Consider the following 14,666-nt stretch of genomic DNA (forward strand, 5'->3'; position numbering starts at 1 on the left):
GTGACTCTCCATGAACAGTGATAGACGAGGGAGTCACGGAAAAAAAATAATTCTCTAGTGCAGGATCAAGCTACAAATCTTGTTAGGTGGTGATGGGAAGTATCAGTCAGAAGTCAGATCACACAGGGCTGCAGATTTATCTGGCTATCAAGGATGTGCAGTCTGTCCTCAGTGTAGCGTTACAAAATGCAGTGATCCCTGTGGGCACGTGCAGGGATATAATTGGAACTGTGCAGAGCACAAATTAGATTGGAGAGATTTCTTTTGCATCTCTGCTTTAAGTCATGGTGAGGTTGTTTCATTAGCAAGCAGACATAAAGAAAAACTCCCCTTCTTGCTCAGTTGCTGGTGGGTTTTTAAAATTAAATAGCACAGCAATTCACAGTTTTGAAAGGACTAGAGCTGTGAGGAGATCTCACTTGTTCTGCACAAGCACATGGCAGGTAGATTTGAAAGAAATGACTACACATATAAAAATACCTCTGGCCCCAAAAGTCCAGCCTGTGGCACACCAGCTCTTGCCCTGAAGGGACCTAAAGATTCCTTAGATCTTTGCCCCATTAAATAATCAATATCTGCATGTGCATTGGTCTGAATTCTTTCTATTGATGTTATGAAAACATCTGTAAAAAAACTCAAGCCAGTCAGTTGGGTAACCAACCACTTTTGTTTCCAAAAGAACCTGGGTCCAAATTATTCAGAAGTAAAGATTCACCTGTTCTCTCCATGGAGTCACTGTGCACAGAAATCTGAAGAGCCCTCTGCACTCTATCTCAGGCTCTTATACACAGTCTGAGTATTTTTTCTGGGTATTTTATTTTTATTTTATTTTATTTTATTTTGGTTTTTTTTTTTTGTTTTTGTTTTTGTGTTTTTTTGTTTTTGTGTTAAATGAAGATGTCAAATATTCCAAAGGAACCACACACGTACACATACACACACAAAAAACCACTCCTCATCTGGCAAGGCTCTTTTAATGTTGTACTTTTACCAAACCACAGTACATACTTCAAATAAGGCCTAACAGATTATACTCTTTATAAATTTACAAACAGTTTATTCTCCTTAAAGAGATCATATTACTTTTATCAGTCTTGTGTATTTCAATGAATTATATGTTTATTCAAGCATAACATAGCAAATGTAGCCATAAATCTTTTAGACTAAGTGTCTATAACAGAGGAATCTCAGATACACTATACTTTCAGATTAGGATGTTTTTTAATATACACATTTTTGTTTAGTTAGGGTAACCATCATCTCCTGGTTATGCGTCCCATGGGAAAATTGTGCTCAAGAAAGAAACCTGTGGGCTAGAGTAACTGCAAACAGAGAAGGTCTTGGTTCACCTGACAGGAAATTGGGCCAGCTTTGTAGGCACATAACCCTGGGATTGGCTTTCCACCTGGGTTGGAGGGAAGGGGTGAGAGGCTGCTTTTGCTTTCCCAATAGCTAATGGCCCTGGTCTTTTCCTAGGAACAGACTGCTCCACAGCAGCAGGAACTAGATCAGTAAGAAAGGACAACTGCATTTCCATCCCTAAGCAACAACCCAGGTTATTGAGAGCTGGCTGGCTGGTAGAGATTAATTACTCAGATGTGGCATACAAACAGTACTTAAAAAAAAAAAAAAAAAAAGAAAAAGGGAGTAAAAGAAGAAAGCAAGAAAAATGACCTGCTTCTGTAGCAATTTTCACAATCTTTTGCTACTGCTATGTACCTGAATGTAATTCTGAACCATCATTCTTGTCCTAGTCTCTGCTGATCCCTTTTTCTGCTCACAAGGCAATACCCATAAAACAGCAACTAGCAGTTGCTAGTTTGCTATCTTGTCAAGCAAAGCCAGCAGAGTACCTCACTATGCTGTGAAACCCCCAACAGACTGCTAAAGAAACTGTGTTTTGAGGACCTCACACTGAGCAACATCAGAGGCTGTGCAAGGCAGGTGTTTCTGAAGTGTTGTATGGCACCAATGGCTTCAGACCTTCTCTCAAAGACTGAGAAAGAGGTTCCTGCTTGAGCCCAATATATCCCTGCCAGAGAACCAGTGAGGAAAGAAAAAAACCCAACACTGAGACAAAACCCAAATCCAAACCATGCAAATTATAGTTGAATAATAAAAACCAAAATCCAAGCCCGTACCCAAAGTGTCCCTTGCAACAGAGACAGCTGATTGCTTTCTAAACTGCAGAACCAGCCATTTCTGTAGCTCCTAAATAACAAGTTTGGCAATAGTTACCATGCACAAAGTAAAGGCCACTTATAAAACATCTCCATAAAAATATCTATTTATCTCTATATCTCTATTTATATATGTCAGTAAGAAGCATCAGACTGAGCACAGCCCAAGCACTCCATGATGGGGGGGAAATCTATTTAATCTCCATGAAATTAAGTACTCTTAGTTAAGATTGGCATCCACATGTAGGATTAAGTCAGTACAGGTAATTTCCATCAGGCTTCTCTTAATTAGCACTAGTCAAACAGGGTAGCAGAATTGCTGGGGAGCTGAAGCCTCTCAGGAACATTGTGCCAAATCATGCTGTTGTGTCAGAGGAACTCCCTGGACTCTGGCTGCTCAATGTGTGAGTCAGCTCATTAGGACTGAAGATAATTTATGTGATACCTGCCCAGCCAGCCCACTGATGAGTCTTGATCCACTGAAGAGCAGAGGAAAGTTCCCCTTTGCTCATGTGTGACTGAGACTGACCATGCAAAGCAGATCCGTGGAAAGGCAGTTCTCTGTGCTTCAGAGTTAATAGCAACCAAGTGATGCCTTAGCCTTCTTTATTCAAGTGACTCTGATCCCTTCTCTTAAGCAGCTGGAGCTTCAAAAGATCAGATACAGTGCAGGAGTTACAATAGGGTGAGTGTAGTGTCTCAGGTGTTCCACATACAGAAGCACTTTTCCCCCTCAGAGATGCTGATCCAATGAAAATAAAATTATTTAATAACCAGTGTTGAGAGTTTTCTTGGATGTGTTCATAACAGAAACCTGTAGGAGTGCTGACTTGTTGGCCCTGTTGAGCTGGACCTTTAACACTCCAAGAGACTAAAATCACTAGAAGATTTTATAATATAATTTTTTGGTGTCCTACTTTGGAGATTACCAGCAGCCTTGTATAGCTGCTACAAAAGCACAAGGGAAGTTGATGGCTGAGAGCTCAATCTGACATCTTGTGGCCCTAAGAAAAATAGATGCTAGCTTTTGCCAGGCATTAATTTCATTATTGATATCTCTTGGGAAAATTTGAACCAAGCAATAGAAAGTAACCATGCTGAATGGAATGAAGTGCAGCTGCCTAATTTTCAGACTCCCTCTGCCAGGCAATGCTGTGATTTTGGAACAGATACAAACAAGTTATAAAATAATGCCGCAGACGGCAGAAACCAAACTTGCACTTTCAGTCACTCAGTACCATGAACAGATAAAAGCCTACTGCAAATATAAAAGATGACAGGGATGGAGAGGCCATAACCCTTCCACAACAATGATTACATTTTAGGAAAGTGAAAGGCTTCACCTTGGTCAATGTAGCAAGCATGACTGGGAAGGAGTTTAAAGGTGACAGTAAAAGGCAGTAAATTTGTCAGTGAGAGGGAACACTTCTAAACAGAAGAGATGTGAAAAAACCCAGAACTGTCAGCAATTTTCTTTCCTTGGAGTAATGGGTAGAGAGAGGTTTGGAAAAAAGGAAACATTAGATGTCTACACGGATCTTACTCCTTACTCTTACCAGGAACTGTGCAGTGAAAGGGACTTTACACTTTGTTTCAGAGTGTGCAGCAAAGGCACTTCCTCTTTGTTACCTTGCCCTGTTGTAGTAGTTTATGCTCCAGGGATAAAGGTCTCATTAGTGCAAGACAAAAACTCTGCAGACAGACCTTGATTTTACAACAGAAATAACTTACAGCTAGCTGCTGATACTGTCTCCAGTGTTTTATGATGGCAAACCATAGATCTATTTCTAAACATTTGCCCAAAGGAGTTTTTCAAGACAAAGCAGGGCTATTTGTTCAGCTTGTGAAGGATTTATTGCCCGTGGCAAGGTCAGACTCCTTCAGTGACACACACACTGTAAGCACGAGAATGTGCACTTCAGAGAGCAAACATTAGCATACAGGGGATGGCTACCTTGTCTTTATTCAGCCAAGTTTACCTTCCATACTTCCACACAGACTTGGCTAGCTGCTCCATTGCTAACCAAAGCCATGATGAAATGAAGGAGAGGTGTTGGGCTGGGAATGCCCCAAATGAAGCCTGCTTCCACCTGACCTAAATAATCTAAATTTACTGTTTTCTGGCTGATTCAAGAGTTTGCAGCCTTGCTCCAGTGACTCTATCTGCCTTAAAGAGCCTGTTGATAGCCTACTATCCTGGAAATAGAGTCAGTGGGGAAAAAATCATTATGACTGGACAGGATGCTAGATTATCTCATCTAGGTTCCCTTTCCCACAAAATGTTGGACTAGAAGGTGTTTTGTGGTCCCTTTCAATCTGTGATGTTCAATAAGATGGGGAAAGGTGACAAAAGACAGGAACAGGCAGCAACACATCTGAGACCTGTCTTCTAAGCAGGTAGAAGAGCTTGGGTCTTGTGACCCTTTACTCTCACCAGCAGCCTAGAGCAGGTTTTTTAAGTTTGACATCTTCAGCTGTACACTTGCAACAGCCTATTTCAAAGCATGTGCAAGAGGGAACACAGATATTTTGGCCAAAAAGGCAATGAACACATGGCAATATATAACTGGCCACAGCACTGTACCTACTCCAAGCTGCTGACTGGAGGGCAAGGAACTCTTTCTAGTAAAATTTCTTTTTTTGCATGCTAAACATTCCCTTAAATGGTCTCAGCTATAGTGTCTGTGAATTCCAGTTATTTACATTTCTCACCTGTCCGAAAATGTAATCTTCCCACCTTCTCAATAAAAGAGAATTTCTTAGAGCAGCTCTGTGCTAGAATTTGGAATGCTAGTTGTTGAATATTATCAGTATAAATACCTCTGCATTATAACAATTGATATGGTGATAGTGCATCTCTGACCCTTGGAGACAGCAGAATCAAAGCTATGGAATCTGAGGAAATAACAATTTGCTCTTCCTTAATACTCTATTACATACCAAGTGAGAACATTAATCTATGGCAAAACTAAAGGTACACACTTTTATGTTTGTTGTTTAATCCAGATGGTCTTCCTTAAGGAAACAACAGCAGCAGGAGCACAAACAGACATTATTGGAAGCTGCTGAATCACAGAAGAAGCAGGATGTACTAAATTTGTTATTTGCTTATACGTATATTTCCCAAGTATATCTTACCCCCTGAAGTGGTTCTGGTTGTGCTTAAATATTGTTCAACTTTGCTCACATGCTATTTTGAAAATAGGAGATTAGTGAAAAGAAATACTTCTCTGTGAAAGAACCTGTGGATACCAAATTTTTTTTTAAAGTAAGTGACTTTTTAAAAAAGACTTCTTGTGTAAAAAAGCCACAAATTGGCCCCTTTTCTTCCTGATTCTTAAGCTGTTGGCATAATAAGGATTTTGAGCATATTGCCTCAAGAAAAATCTGCTTAGATGTGAAAGTCAGAGTTAAAAGAACTGTGTTACAGATTGTTAAATAACTGCTTTTCCATTATCAGGTCCAAATCTTGTCTCATTTGAGGCACCATATGTGCCTGCTACTGTAGGGCACAGCCTGAGTTTATCTTAAAAATCACACTTAATTTCAAGAGCGAGTGATTTTGCTAGCACTGCAGACTCATGGATTTGGAGCAAGTTTGGTATCTTATTCACCCACATCATGGCAGCATTGCCCAAGTGGTGCAGACATCATATCCTGAACCGCCTCGGGTTTTGGAGGTGCAGGTGCACACCCACATGGCTGCAGTGAGATGTGTGGCAGCAGAAGGGAGCAAAGACTCTTTGTGTCACAATGTTCAAGTATCAGTCAGGCTTTAAACTTGAACCTTCACTCCCATCTCTTGGTCCTAGAGCTTTTCTATAGAAATGAGAAATACTCCTGCATAAAACGTGCCTCTCCTTCTAGGGGTTTCATCAGTCAGCACAAAAGAATGGTCAGAACCTGGTCTGACCTCCCTCTGAACACAGTGGCCCAGCAGGACTTTGCCACTGTTATATTCCACAAAGGAAGTTAAGGTCTTGGATGGATCCAGGGATCTGGTGGGTGGTTAAGGCAATGAATGCTCTAGACAGAGCAACAGTGCCTCTGACTCAGGTGGTTGTTGCACTGATGCTTCTTTGCCTAGGTTTCACACTCTCCCATTCAAGTGCATTTAACACAGTTCTTTTATAAAATGCTTCGTGTCATAAAAATATTTTAAAGCCTGATAAGTAGTTTATTAAAAGGAACAGACACAAGTCTGTTGAGCTGTGCATACATTGTTCTTGATGGTTTCAATAAAAGGCTCTCATTCATGAAAGAAAAGACAGAGTTATGATAGAAAAGGAAGGCAAACAACCCACACTCAGTCATTTGTAGTATGTAACCCTTGTTAGGCTGGCAATGCCACAGAATCTACAATAACAAATTTGTTTGAAAGCAAACTGCTTGCTGCTACCTGCAAAGTGATCAAAAGGGAAAAAGCAGAAAGGCAGTCATTAAATTTCTATCCAAACCCTGCTCTCAGACTCTCTACCCACCTCAACAAGTACAGATGTACACTTTGTAACAGGTAACACTGATGCAAGAGGAACATACTTGCACTTCAATAAATCTTCCCTGGTTTTAGCACCCTCTCTTCTTATCTATAACTGCATTCTGAAGTACCTTTATTCATGTACAAAGGGTCTTTTTTTAAAGAGGCCTTTCTGACATCTGTCCTTTCCAAAATTATTTCCTGGTACTAGAGATGTTAAAAATACAGGCAATGATAAGAATATAGAAAGCATGAGGAAACAGCTGTTATGGTGATTAAAACTATTTCAAATGTCTTTTTTCCCCCCTCCTCTTTATTTCCCAATCTGGTTTCGAATAGAACTTTAGTTAAAAGGAAAGACATTCACAGAGGATATTTATGCATACAAACACACTGCCCTTCATTCATTCCGATTTGCATGCTGTTGCTGTTAGAAGGCAAGATTTCTGTTTAATTTCTCTGGGATGGATAATGACATCTGATTACCAGAATTTAGGTTCTGCTTTTCAAGAATGGCACCCTTTCAGGATTACCATGCTTGATGGAATGTAAAATCATTAATGGGATAAACCATATTGAAAGCTATTGCTTGTGGAACTTAGCTTCGCATTTCAAAAGATACCCTGGAAATGAGATGCATCTGCCATTAAAGGACATTGTTTTAATTAAAATGAATTCTTACCAGTACAATAAACTTGTACATATACACCACTGCTTTGGCTGTCTTACTGAAATATTTGTGATGGCCATCCTCTCACATATATCATGCTGCCTAGAGCATGACCCTAAAATGCTGCCGTAGCTTTAAAGTGGTAACTGCTAGAAGAGATATAAAAGGTACAGGTAAAGTTTAAGACACAAAAAGTACAAAGCAGAAATGCTCCAGTACGAGTTAAAGATACATATTCCTATTTCATACATCTGAATTTTCTATCAGTAAACACGGAATAAGCAGTGTGTGAAAGACCTGATTCAAAACCGCCAGACTGGACTGAGGATTTTCCTTGAGGCTGGGTTGACATCAAAATAAGTTTTCCATTGTTTTGGCTCCTTGGAGCTCCATGTCCCATTACCTGGTGGTCTGCAAGTCTTGCGAATGAGAATCCAAAATATTGTTTACATTATTTCACTAACACTGAGAGCCCTGATCTCCAGCCCAGTCTTGCTCTCCCCACTGCTGGTGGCATTTCTGCCATTGTTGTCTGTGGTGTCAGGAATGACCCTTTAGAAACACAACTGGGACACTCTGGTTCCCAAACCAGTACAAGAAGCTACATTTCTCTGCACAGTTCAAATAGGTGAAACAGCTACAAAACAGGTGATAAAAGACTGATTATTTTAATATTCTTTGGGGAAAGTACAGAGTTTTATAAAAGCAGGATCCACTCTCCCCTCAAACAGATTTTCCCTCAATACCTGTTAAACAACATGGATTTTTGGCACAAGTAAGAGTGGGTGAAATAAACTATGGGTGTTGTTTCAGCCTTCAATGATAGGCTTGCAGTGGAAGAAATTCTCAGAATAGATATAGTGCTAGCAAAATACACAGGCTACATCTCTGAGTCTGCTCCTGCTTCACTGCCAGGATGCTGAATGACCAGCGCCTATAATTAAACATACACCATTCTCAGAAATGAAACACAAAGCAGAAAGGCAGCAATTCACCCAAAGTCACCAAAGCCCTCTACACAGACAGCTGCTTGTCAATAATATCATGTCTAAGGTCCAATTTAAGGAGAAACAAGAATTCTAATATTTAAAGGTTTCTAGGTTATGAAAGTGACTGCATTTTAACACAACACTAATGCATTTCACAGAATAAGGTCCATGGTGTCCAGTCAATGGAGAGGTGCAGATGACCCTGACTTGATTTCATAAATTTAAGCTGTTTTTCAAACATAAGAGAGTAATTTATAACTATTTCTTATGCAATGATCAAAGGTTATTTCCCAAAAGTTCTCGCCTAATCTCCCAGGGTTGTGGGAGATTAGCTGGTAATTTTTTTAGAAAATCAGTGAATAGATATCACAGGCCTCACTACCATAACCAGAGATAACTGTCTCTTGCTTTGCCAAGAACTTGGTTAGACACGGAGACCAAGCCATCTTTCCATTCTAATGCCATGCTGAGGCATTTGGCCTCAGCACTATTTGCACTGTGGCTGTTAAATCTGTCTCTCCCACATAAAGTATCAGAAGACTCTAGTCTCTCAGGATACAGAAGTCTGATCTTCCTCACAGACATTAAATTCAGATTAGGAATGTTTTTTTCTGCAAATCAAATGCCAATCTATGCAAATGATGCTCTGTTCACTTCTCTTGGTAGCTTGAAGTCGCAGGCAAGGGTGTTTTTCAGAGTGGACTAAAATACCATTGAAATAAAATGAAACATAAAATCATAGAGAAAAGATAATGCTTTTTCAATCCTACAGAGACATCTGTGATTGCTAGGTAGTTTGCTGAGTGGTGGTACAGAGTATGTCCATCCCCTGCTGATATTCCCCAGGGTGAGAAGACTTATTTTACACCCATGATTAAACCCAGGACTCATCTGCTTGATTACAGACAAGAGAGGCAGAGGTTGATGCTGGAGGCAAGGCAAAAGGCTGCAGAGCACAAGAGTAACAGAGGTAATTTTTATGCCTACCTGAACCTCTCTGCCATGTATGTTACCTGAGAAACAGTAATTGCTTTTAAAACTGGAAACTTTTTTGTATGCTAATTCAAAATCCATAAATGGAAGAAATTAATGGGCTTGATTTGCTTTGATATCTATGTTCAATGATAATGTTCCTCCAAAACAGGACTTTAGGCTACCATCCTTAAAACCCAAACTATCTGGCCTGACTTTCTGACAAATTCTGCTTATCAATGTCTTGTCTGGTAAGACTCCAATATTTTCTTTCCTCTATATGATTTTTTTTTCCATTTTTAATAATGAAAGTTGCAACAAAAGAGATAATGAAAGCAAAAATGCCAGCACTGCTCAGAGTAGTAGACTGCATGTTTGGGTGAAAAATAAATCTTTCTTGTGCAGTAAAATGAATTAAATCTGTGCATACTAAACTCAGAAATATTAAAGACAAAGCAAATCTAGGACTGTCAGAAGAATAAATACTTTTAAAGGGAAATTCCTGGTATTGATTCTGTTCTTTCAGCACATGGCAAAGCCCTGCAGTATATTCATTACTTCATTCTGTTCCACTGCAAGACCTGTCCACTAAGGCCTTAAATTCCTATCAATTCAGACCATAGGAGAATCATGCTTCTCTGCAGAGGGCAAGCTAAAGCTTTGTTAAATTATTGCCACAAAAGGATATTAAGTCTTCAGGCTGCCCCTTTGTCTTTCCTTCCAGCCGCCTGCCTGCTGTTCAGGTGACACCTAGGACACTCCTGATTTGAGAGGAAAAATGGGATGCAATGCTGTACTTGGCATTGGCCTTGCTATTTTTAAAAACGCCCTAGAAAGACAGTAAAATAGTTGGGGTAAATCTCTGTATTGAAAAGTAACTCCCCCCTGTGTGCTGTGTGTTCCTCACATGCTCTGGAGGTAGAGTTTTAAAGCCTCCTTTGCCTCACCATCCTGACGGTGCAAACACTGCCAGCGGAGGCTTTCCTTGCAAAAGGACTGAAACAAGGGATTTAAGGAATAAATTGCTACTCTCAAGTTGGAAAAAAAAGGGTGTGAAGTCCATGGGTTCAAATGCACTGAGTAAAGCTGTACTAATACATCTATGACAGCCTATTAATAATAAACAGAAGGAAACAAAGTCTGGCTCTATATCCCTACTACAATGTACAGAATATGCCAATATGCCACAGGCAGAGCTGAGTTTAACTTGGCACGTGCCTCAGGTGGTGACCTGGTGCCACAGACAAGGACACAGGAACAGACTAGGTCTACAGACTCACACAGCATCATCTTCCCTCAGAGACCAACAAAATAATACAAAAACCCTTTAAAGCCTCCTGTGCTTTATGATAATCCTCTTTAGTAATAGTAGTCATAATAACAGTATTTTTACATTGCTGATGAGAATTGCACACAATCAGTGAAGTGCCTGGGTCAAGAAGATGGGTCCTGCCAGGGCTGACATGGGCTGATGAGATGTTGAGAAAGTGGTGAATGAGATTTGCATTAGTCCTCACCCCCTGTCCCACCCCCTGGATCAATGTCACCCAAATAAATGGTGACGTGGTCACAAAGGTGCGGGGCTGAGGGCGGGCAAGTGGCCAGCCAGGAGGGAACACAACGTCAGGAAGAAAGGGCTGCCACTTGTTCTCAGGACAGAGCCACCCACATTTTAAACAGTTTTTAAAAATATAAAAAAACCAGCCCTGTTTCTTGTCACAGGTATCCAGAACATCTCTAAACACACACAGAAATAGACAGGTATTACTGAAAATTGTAACCAGTGCTGAAGCTGCAAAACTGCTCTTTGTTGTGGTTGTTGGGATACAGAAGGGGCAATTTGCTGTAAATAAATATTAAAAAGTATTTTTTCTTAAATTCTTGAGATATTCTTTTTTTTTTTTTTTTTTCTCCAGTCTCAGTGGTATTTTCCTGTCACTTGCTCCTCCAGTTGTGCTGATCTTTTTATCCTATGTGTGCTCAAGTGTCCGACACAGAGTGTTCTCTCTCCACTGCAAGAGTCACCCCAGCCCCACCCTGGCCCAGCTCACATCCCACCCCAGGCCCCATCCCCGTGGGCTTAGATCAGCCATTCCTTCTTGCTCTCGTCGATGGTCTCCGTGAAGTTGGGGTCGTTGTTCATGATGGCGGCGTCGGCGCTCTCGGCGGACTCTGCGCCTTTGGCCTCGTTGGTGTGGTAGGTTCCCTTGTGGCGGAACATGTAGCGGATCAGGAACACCAGCGTGCACAGGATGGTGAAGATCACCACCGCGATGACGCCTGCGCACAGGAGGGAAGGAAGAAAAGACGCCCCCGGTGAGACCAGCTGTGGGCTTTAACACAAAGAAATGACCCCAAAACTCCTCTGAGCTGAGCTGAAGCTACTCGGGCACGTGGGCAGCACCACAGTTGCCTGGTTTCTCCTACTCTAATATTTATATATGGTTTCCACTATATACAGAATGCAGCTCCTTGAAGGCTGCTGGTGACTCTCATCCCATAGGTAAAAGCTTCAACATTAATAACCTTTTTACAGACCTAAGCTTTGCTGACCATGAGGCAGAGGGTGCTGAGCGCTCCCAGAACTGTGGGGTGTGTTGGTGATGTGTGGGCAGCTCTTTGAAGGTGGAATCTCTGATGTTCACTTTCCAGTCAACGGCTGTAAAGACCTATCCTAGCTCCTCTACATGTCCTTGAAAACTGGCTTGGTTTCACTGTTGGCTCACACCACCCACTAAGCACTGGCTCCACGTAATTGCAGATGTTCCACTTTATCATCAGTTCTAACCTTAATTGCTCTCCCTGCAATGGTCTATTTTGGGTTCAACCCTGTTATAGAGAAGTCTCATGAGTGTTATCCCCTTAGGCATAGGCATCTATGTGATAAAACAACACTGTTCCTGTTTGAGTCCTTCTCTAGAGGCAAAGGAATCTTCCAGGATGAAGATGTTATAAAATTTTCAGAAAAAAAATACTGTTACCAGCCAGAGTTTTGTTATGCCACTTTACACTAACTGATGCATTGGGCAGATGAACTGTTCAAATGTGGCCTGAATTTTTCTGAGGAATTCAATGCTATCCTTCCAATATTGTAAAGTTTCAAAGTATTAGGAAAAGTTATAAGTAATAATAAAAATATAAACTATAAAGGAAAGATTACACAGCAAATCAAGACTAAAGCAACACACCTAAACCTGGATATGGAAATATGCAGCCTTATTACCAACTGCAATTCAGCCATCAGAGATATGTACTGCAAAGTGTCTTGGAAAAGTAGACAGTTTTCTTACCTCCAATAATAGCTGAGTTTCTGTTAACTCCATCTCCTATAGCTTGACCATTGTACGGAAAATCAGCACTTGCTGTAAATAGAGAATTAAAGGTTCAAGTTGTAAATAGCAGTGAAACTTCTGTAAAAGTTCAGAAATACATCCAACATCCTCAGATACAACTTAAAGAGAACTGCAATCACTAGATATTTATCTATAGATGAATAAAACCAAAAAGCTCTCTTAATATTGTCTAATGCCTCAGAACCTTGCTCCTCATAACAAAAGTTAAATTAAAATAAAGGAGATACCCTTGGTGAGGATTGCTGCTGGTACAGGAAGACGTTTTGCTCTTTGCTAATATAAAGTCAGTAAGTTTTAAGTGGTAAAAAAAAAGCACAAAACGAAACAAACCTCTCTCTTTCAAAAGTGTGTGATCACACTTGAGATTTTTGCCTTTGTCACTGCTACCTATTAAAGGCTTCAGAAGCTTCCAGGATTTTGTAACCAGCACTGGGTACAAATTCAAGCTCCTTGAAAGATAAAACTTGAATCCCTTTTGCTGCTGCACAGTCCAAGGTAAGAGAGGGGCTGCAGCTTCTGTTGGTCAGAGCCACAGAGCAGCCACCCCACAGAGCACCTGCCAGCACTTTTGTCACTGTGGGAGAAAGCCCAGCATGGCAGCTGAGCCACTGCTGGAGCTGCTTTGGAGCTCAGGAGCAAGACTGAGAGCTGGAGGAGCTGAGGCATGGGAGGCTGTGGATGAGGAGAGCCTCCAGCACACAGTTAAGAAGAGGACATACAGGCAGATGTGCCAGCATTCATTTGCCAGTGACCTGAAAAGGAGAAAATCCTGGCAGCAAACTGGATGAAATGGGATGAATTTGGATAGTAGCCTTGATTTTAACCTCCAGAAAATATCACAGAGGCAATCTCCTCAATTAAACTTATCAGCATTTTCTTTACAGTCAGACATAGCAAGTGGACACTGCAATGACTAAGCAAGCCTAGGGAGCTGGGTGAGGAGTTGCAATAATTTCCTTCTTTGCCCCTGGACTCAGACATTGATTTTGAAATAGAGAAAATGTTGTTAAAAGTGCATTAACTGGAGAAAGTTAAAATAACCAAGGATATGAACTGCTTCTTAGAACAGCCTTTAAACCCCACTGTATTTTCTTTGCTTGATGGACTAGGTGATACTGTATGAAAATAATCAGTTGCCTTTACAGACCAGTGATGCATTCAGTATACCAAAAACTGGCTCAGGGAATTCAACTGTCTTTCTGTTACCATGGACTAAAACCCAAAATAAAATTCCTTTTGTATTGTAAAGCAGCTGCATAAAAGAATGAATGGTTTGAGCTTGCTACATGGCCTGAAAAGAGGTTTGGGGCTAGAGTAGCCCTCTGTGTGCCTACCCTGGGAGAGAGTTGAACCAGCTGTGTGTTCAGCAGCTGGATTTTGGCTGGCTGCCTGGGGGACAAGCAGGAGTGTGCTTCTCAGAGCTCAGCAGAGGGGCCCTGGCCAGCAGTTTTTGCCAGCAGCACTTGTGCCTTTGACATTTGTTGGTGCTCTGGCTCCTGAAAACCTTCATCTGCATCCCTCTGAAATGAATCAAGCTATAAATTGTAGAAGATAAATAAATACCTGGTTCCATATCAGTGGATTTTGCTTGAAAGAGCTCTGCCAGGACCATTAATGAAGACATTTTGGCACAGGATCTATAAACATACCCTTGAAGTGCTAAAAGGGAAGGGCTGGCAGTGGGAAATCCTACTTTTAAACCTGCCCTCCCTGCATGTCAAGGAAAATCCTAAAGCCAAATAATACTGTGGGGAAAGCATCAGTTTGCCAAATCCCAAGGAATTCCTCTCTGCCATTCCAACCCAAAAGGAGGCCCCTTGTCATCTGAGCAGAACCACAGGCTGTTAACAAGTCCTAGTATTTGCATTAGAGTTGGTCTCCTGTGTCCTCACACAAGAAAACTGAAAATCTACAATGGTCACAGTTCTTCCTTTCCTTACAATTGAATATTATATTTTATCTTCTTTTCAAAGGTTATTTCAAGGACAATGGCACTAGTGAAGTGTGAAGAAAGAGGAAAGCTGC

The 14,666-nt window shown here is 41.0% G+C and overlaps 1 protein-coding gene across 1 annotated transcript in view; it reads right to left on the reverse strand.

Moving 5' to 3' along the window:
* Positions 1-955: 955 nt before the first annotated feature.
* CNTNAP2 (contactin associated protein 2) overlaps positions 956-14,666 on the reverse strand; it is a 1,021,890-nt gene continuing 1,008,179 nt past the window's right edge. The window contains exons 23-24 of the mRNA XM_063157997.1: positions 12,579-12,650; positions 956-11,568 (exon numbers count right to left, since the gene is read on the reverse strand). Of these exons, the coding sequence (XP_063014067.1) occupies positions 11,369-11,568; positions 12,579-12,650 (272 nt within the window). The 3' untranslated portion in view covers positions 956-11,368. The remainder of the gene's footprint in view (positions 11,569-12,578; positions 12,651-14,666) is intronic.

This window comes from Melospiza melodia, chromosome 1 (genome assembly GCF_035770615.1).
Source record: "Melospiza melodia melodia isolate bMelMel2 chromosome 1, bMelMel2.pri, whole genome shotgun sequence".
NCBI lineage: Eukaryota > Metazoa > Chordata > Aves > Passeriformes > Passerellidae > Melospiza > Melospiza melodia.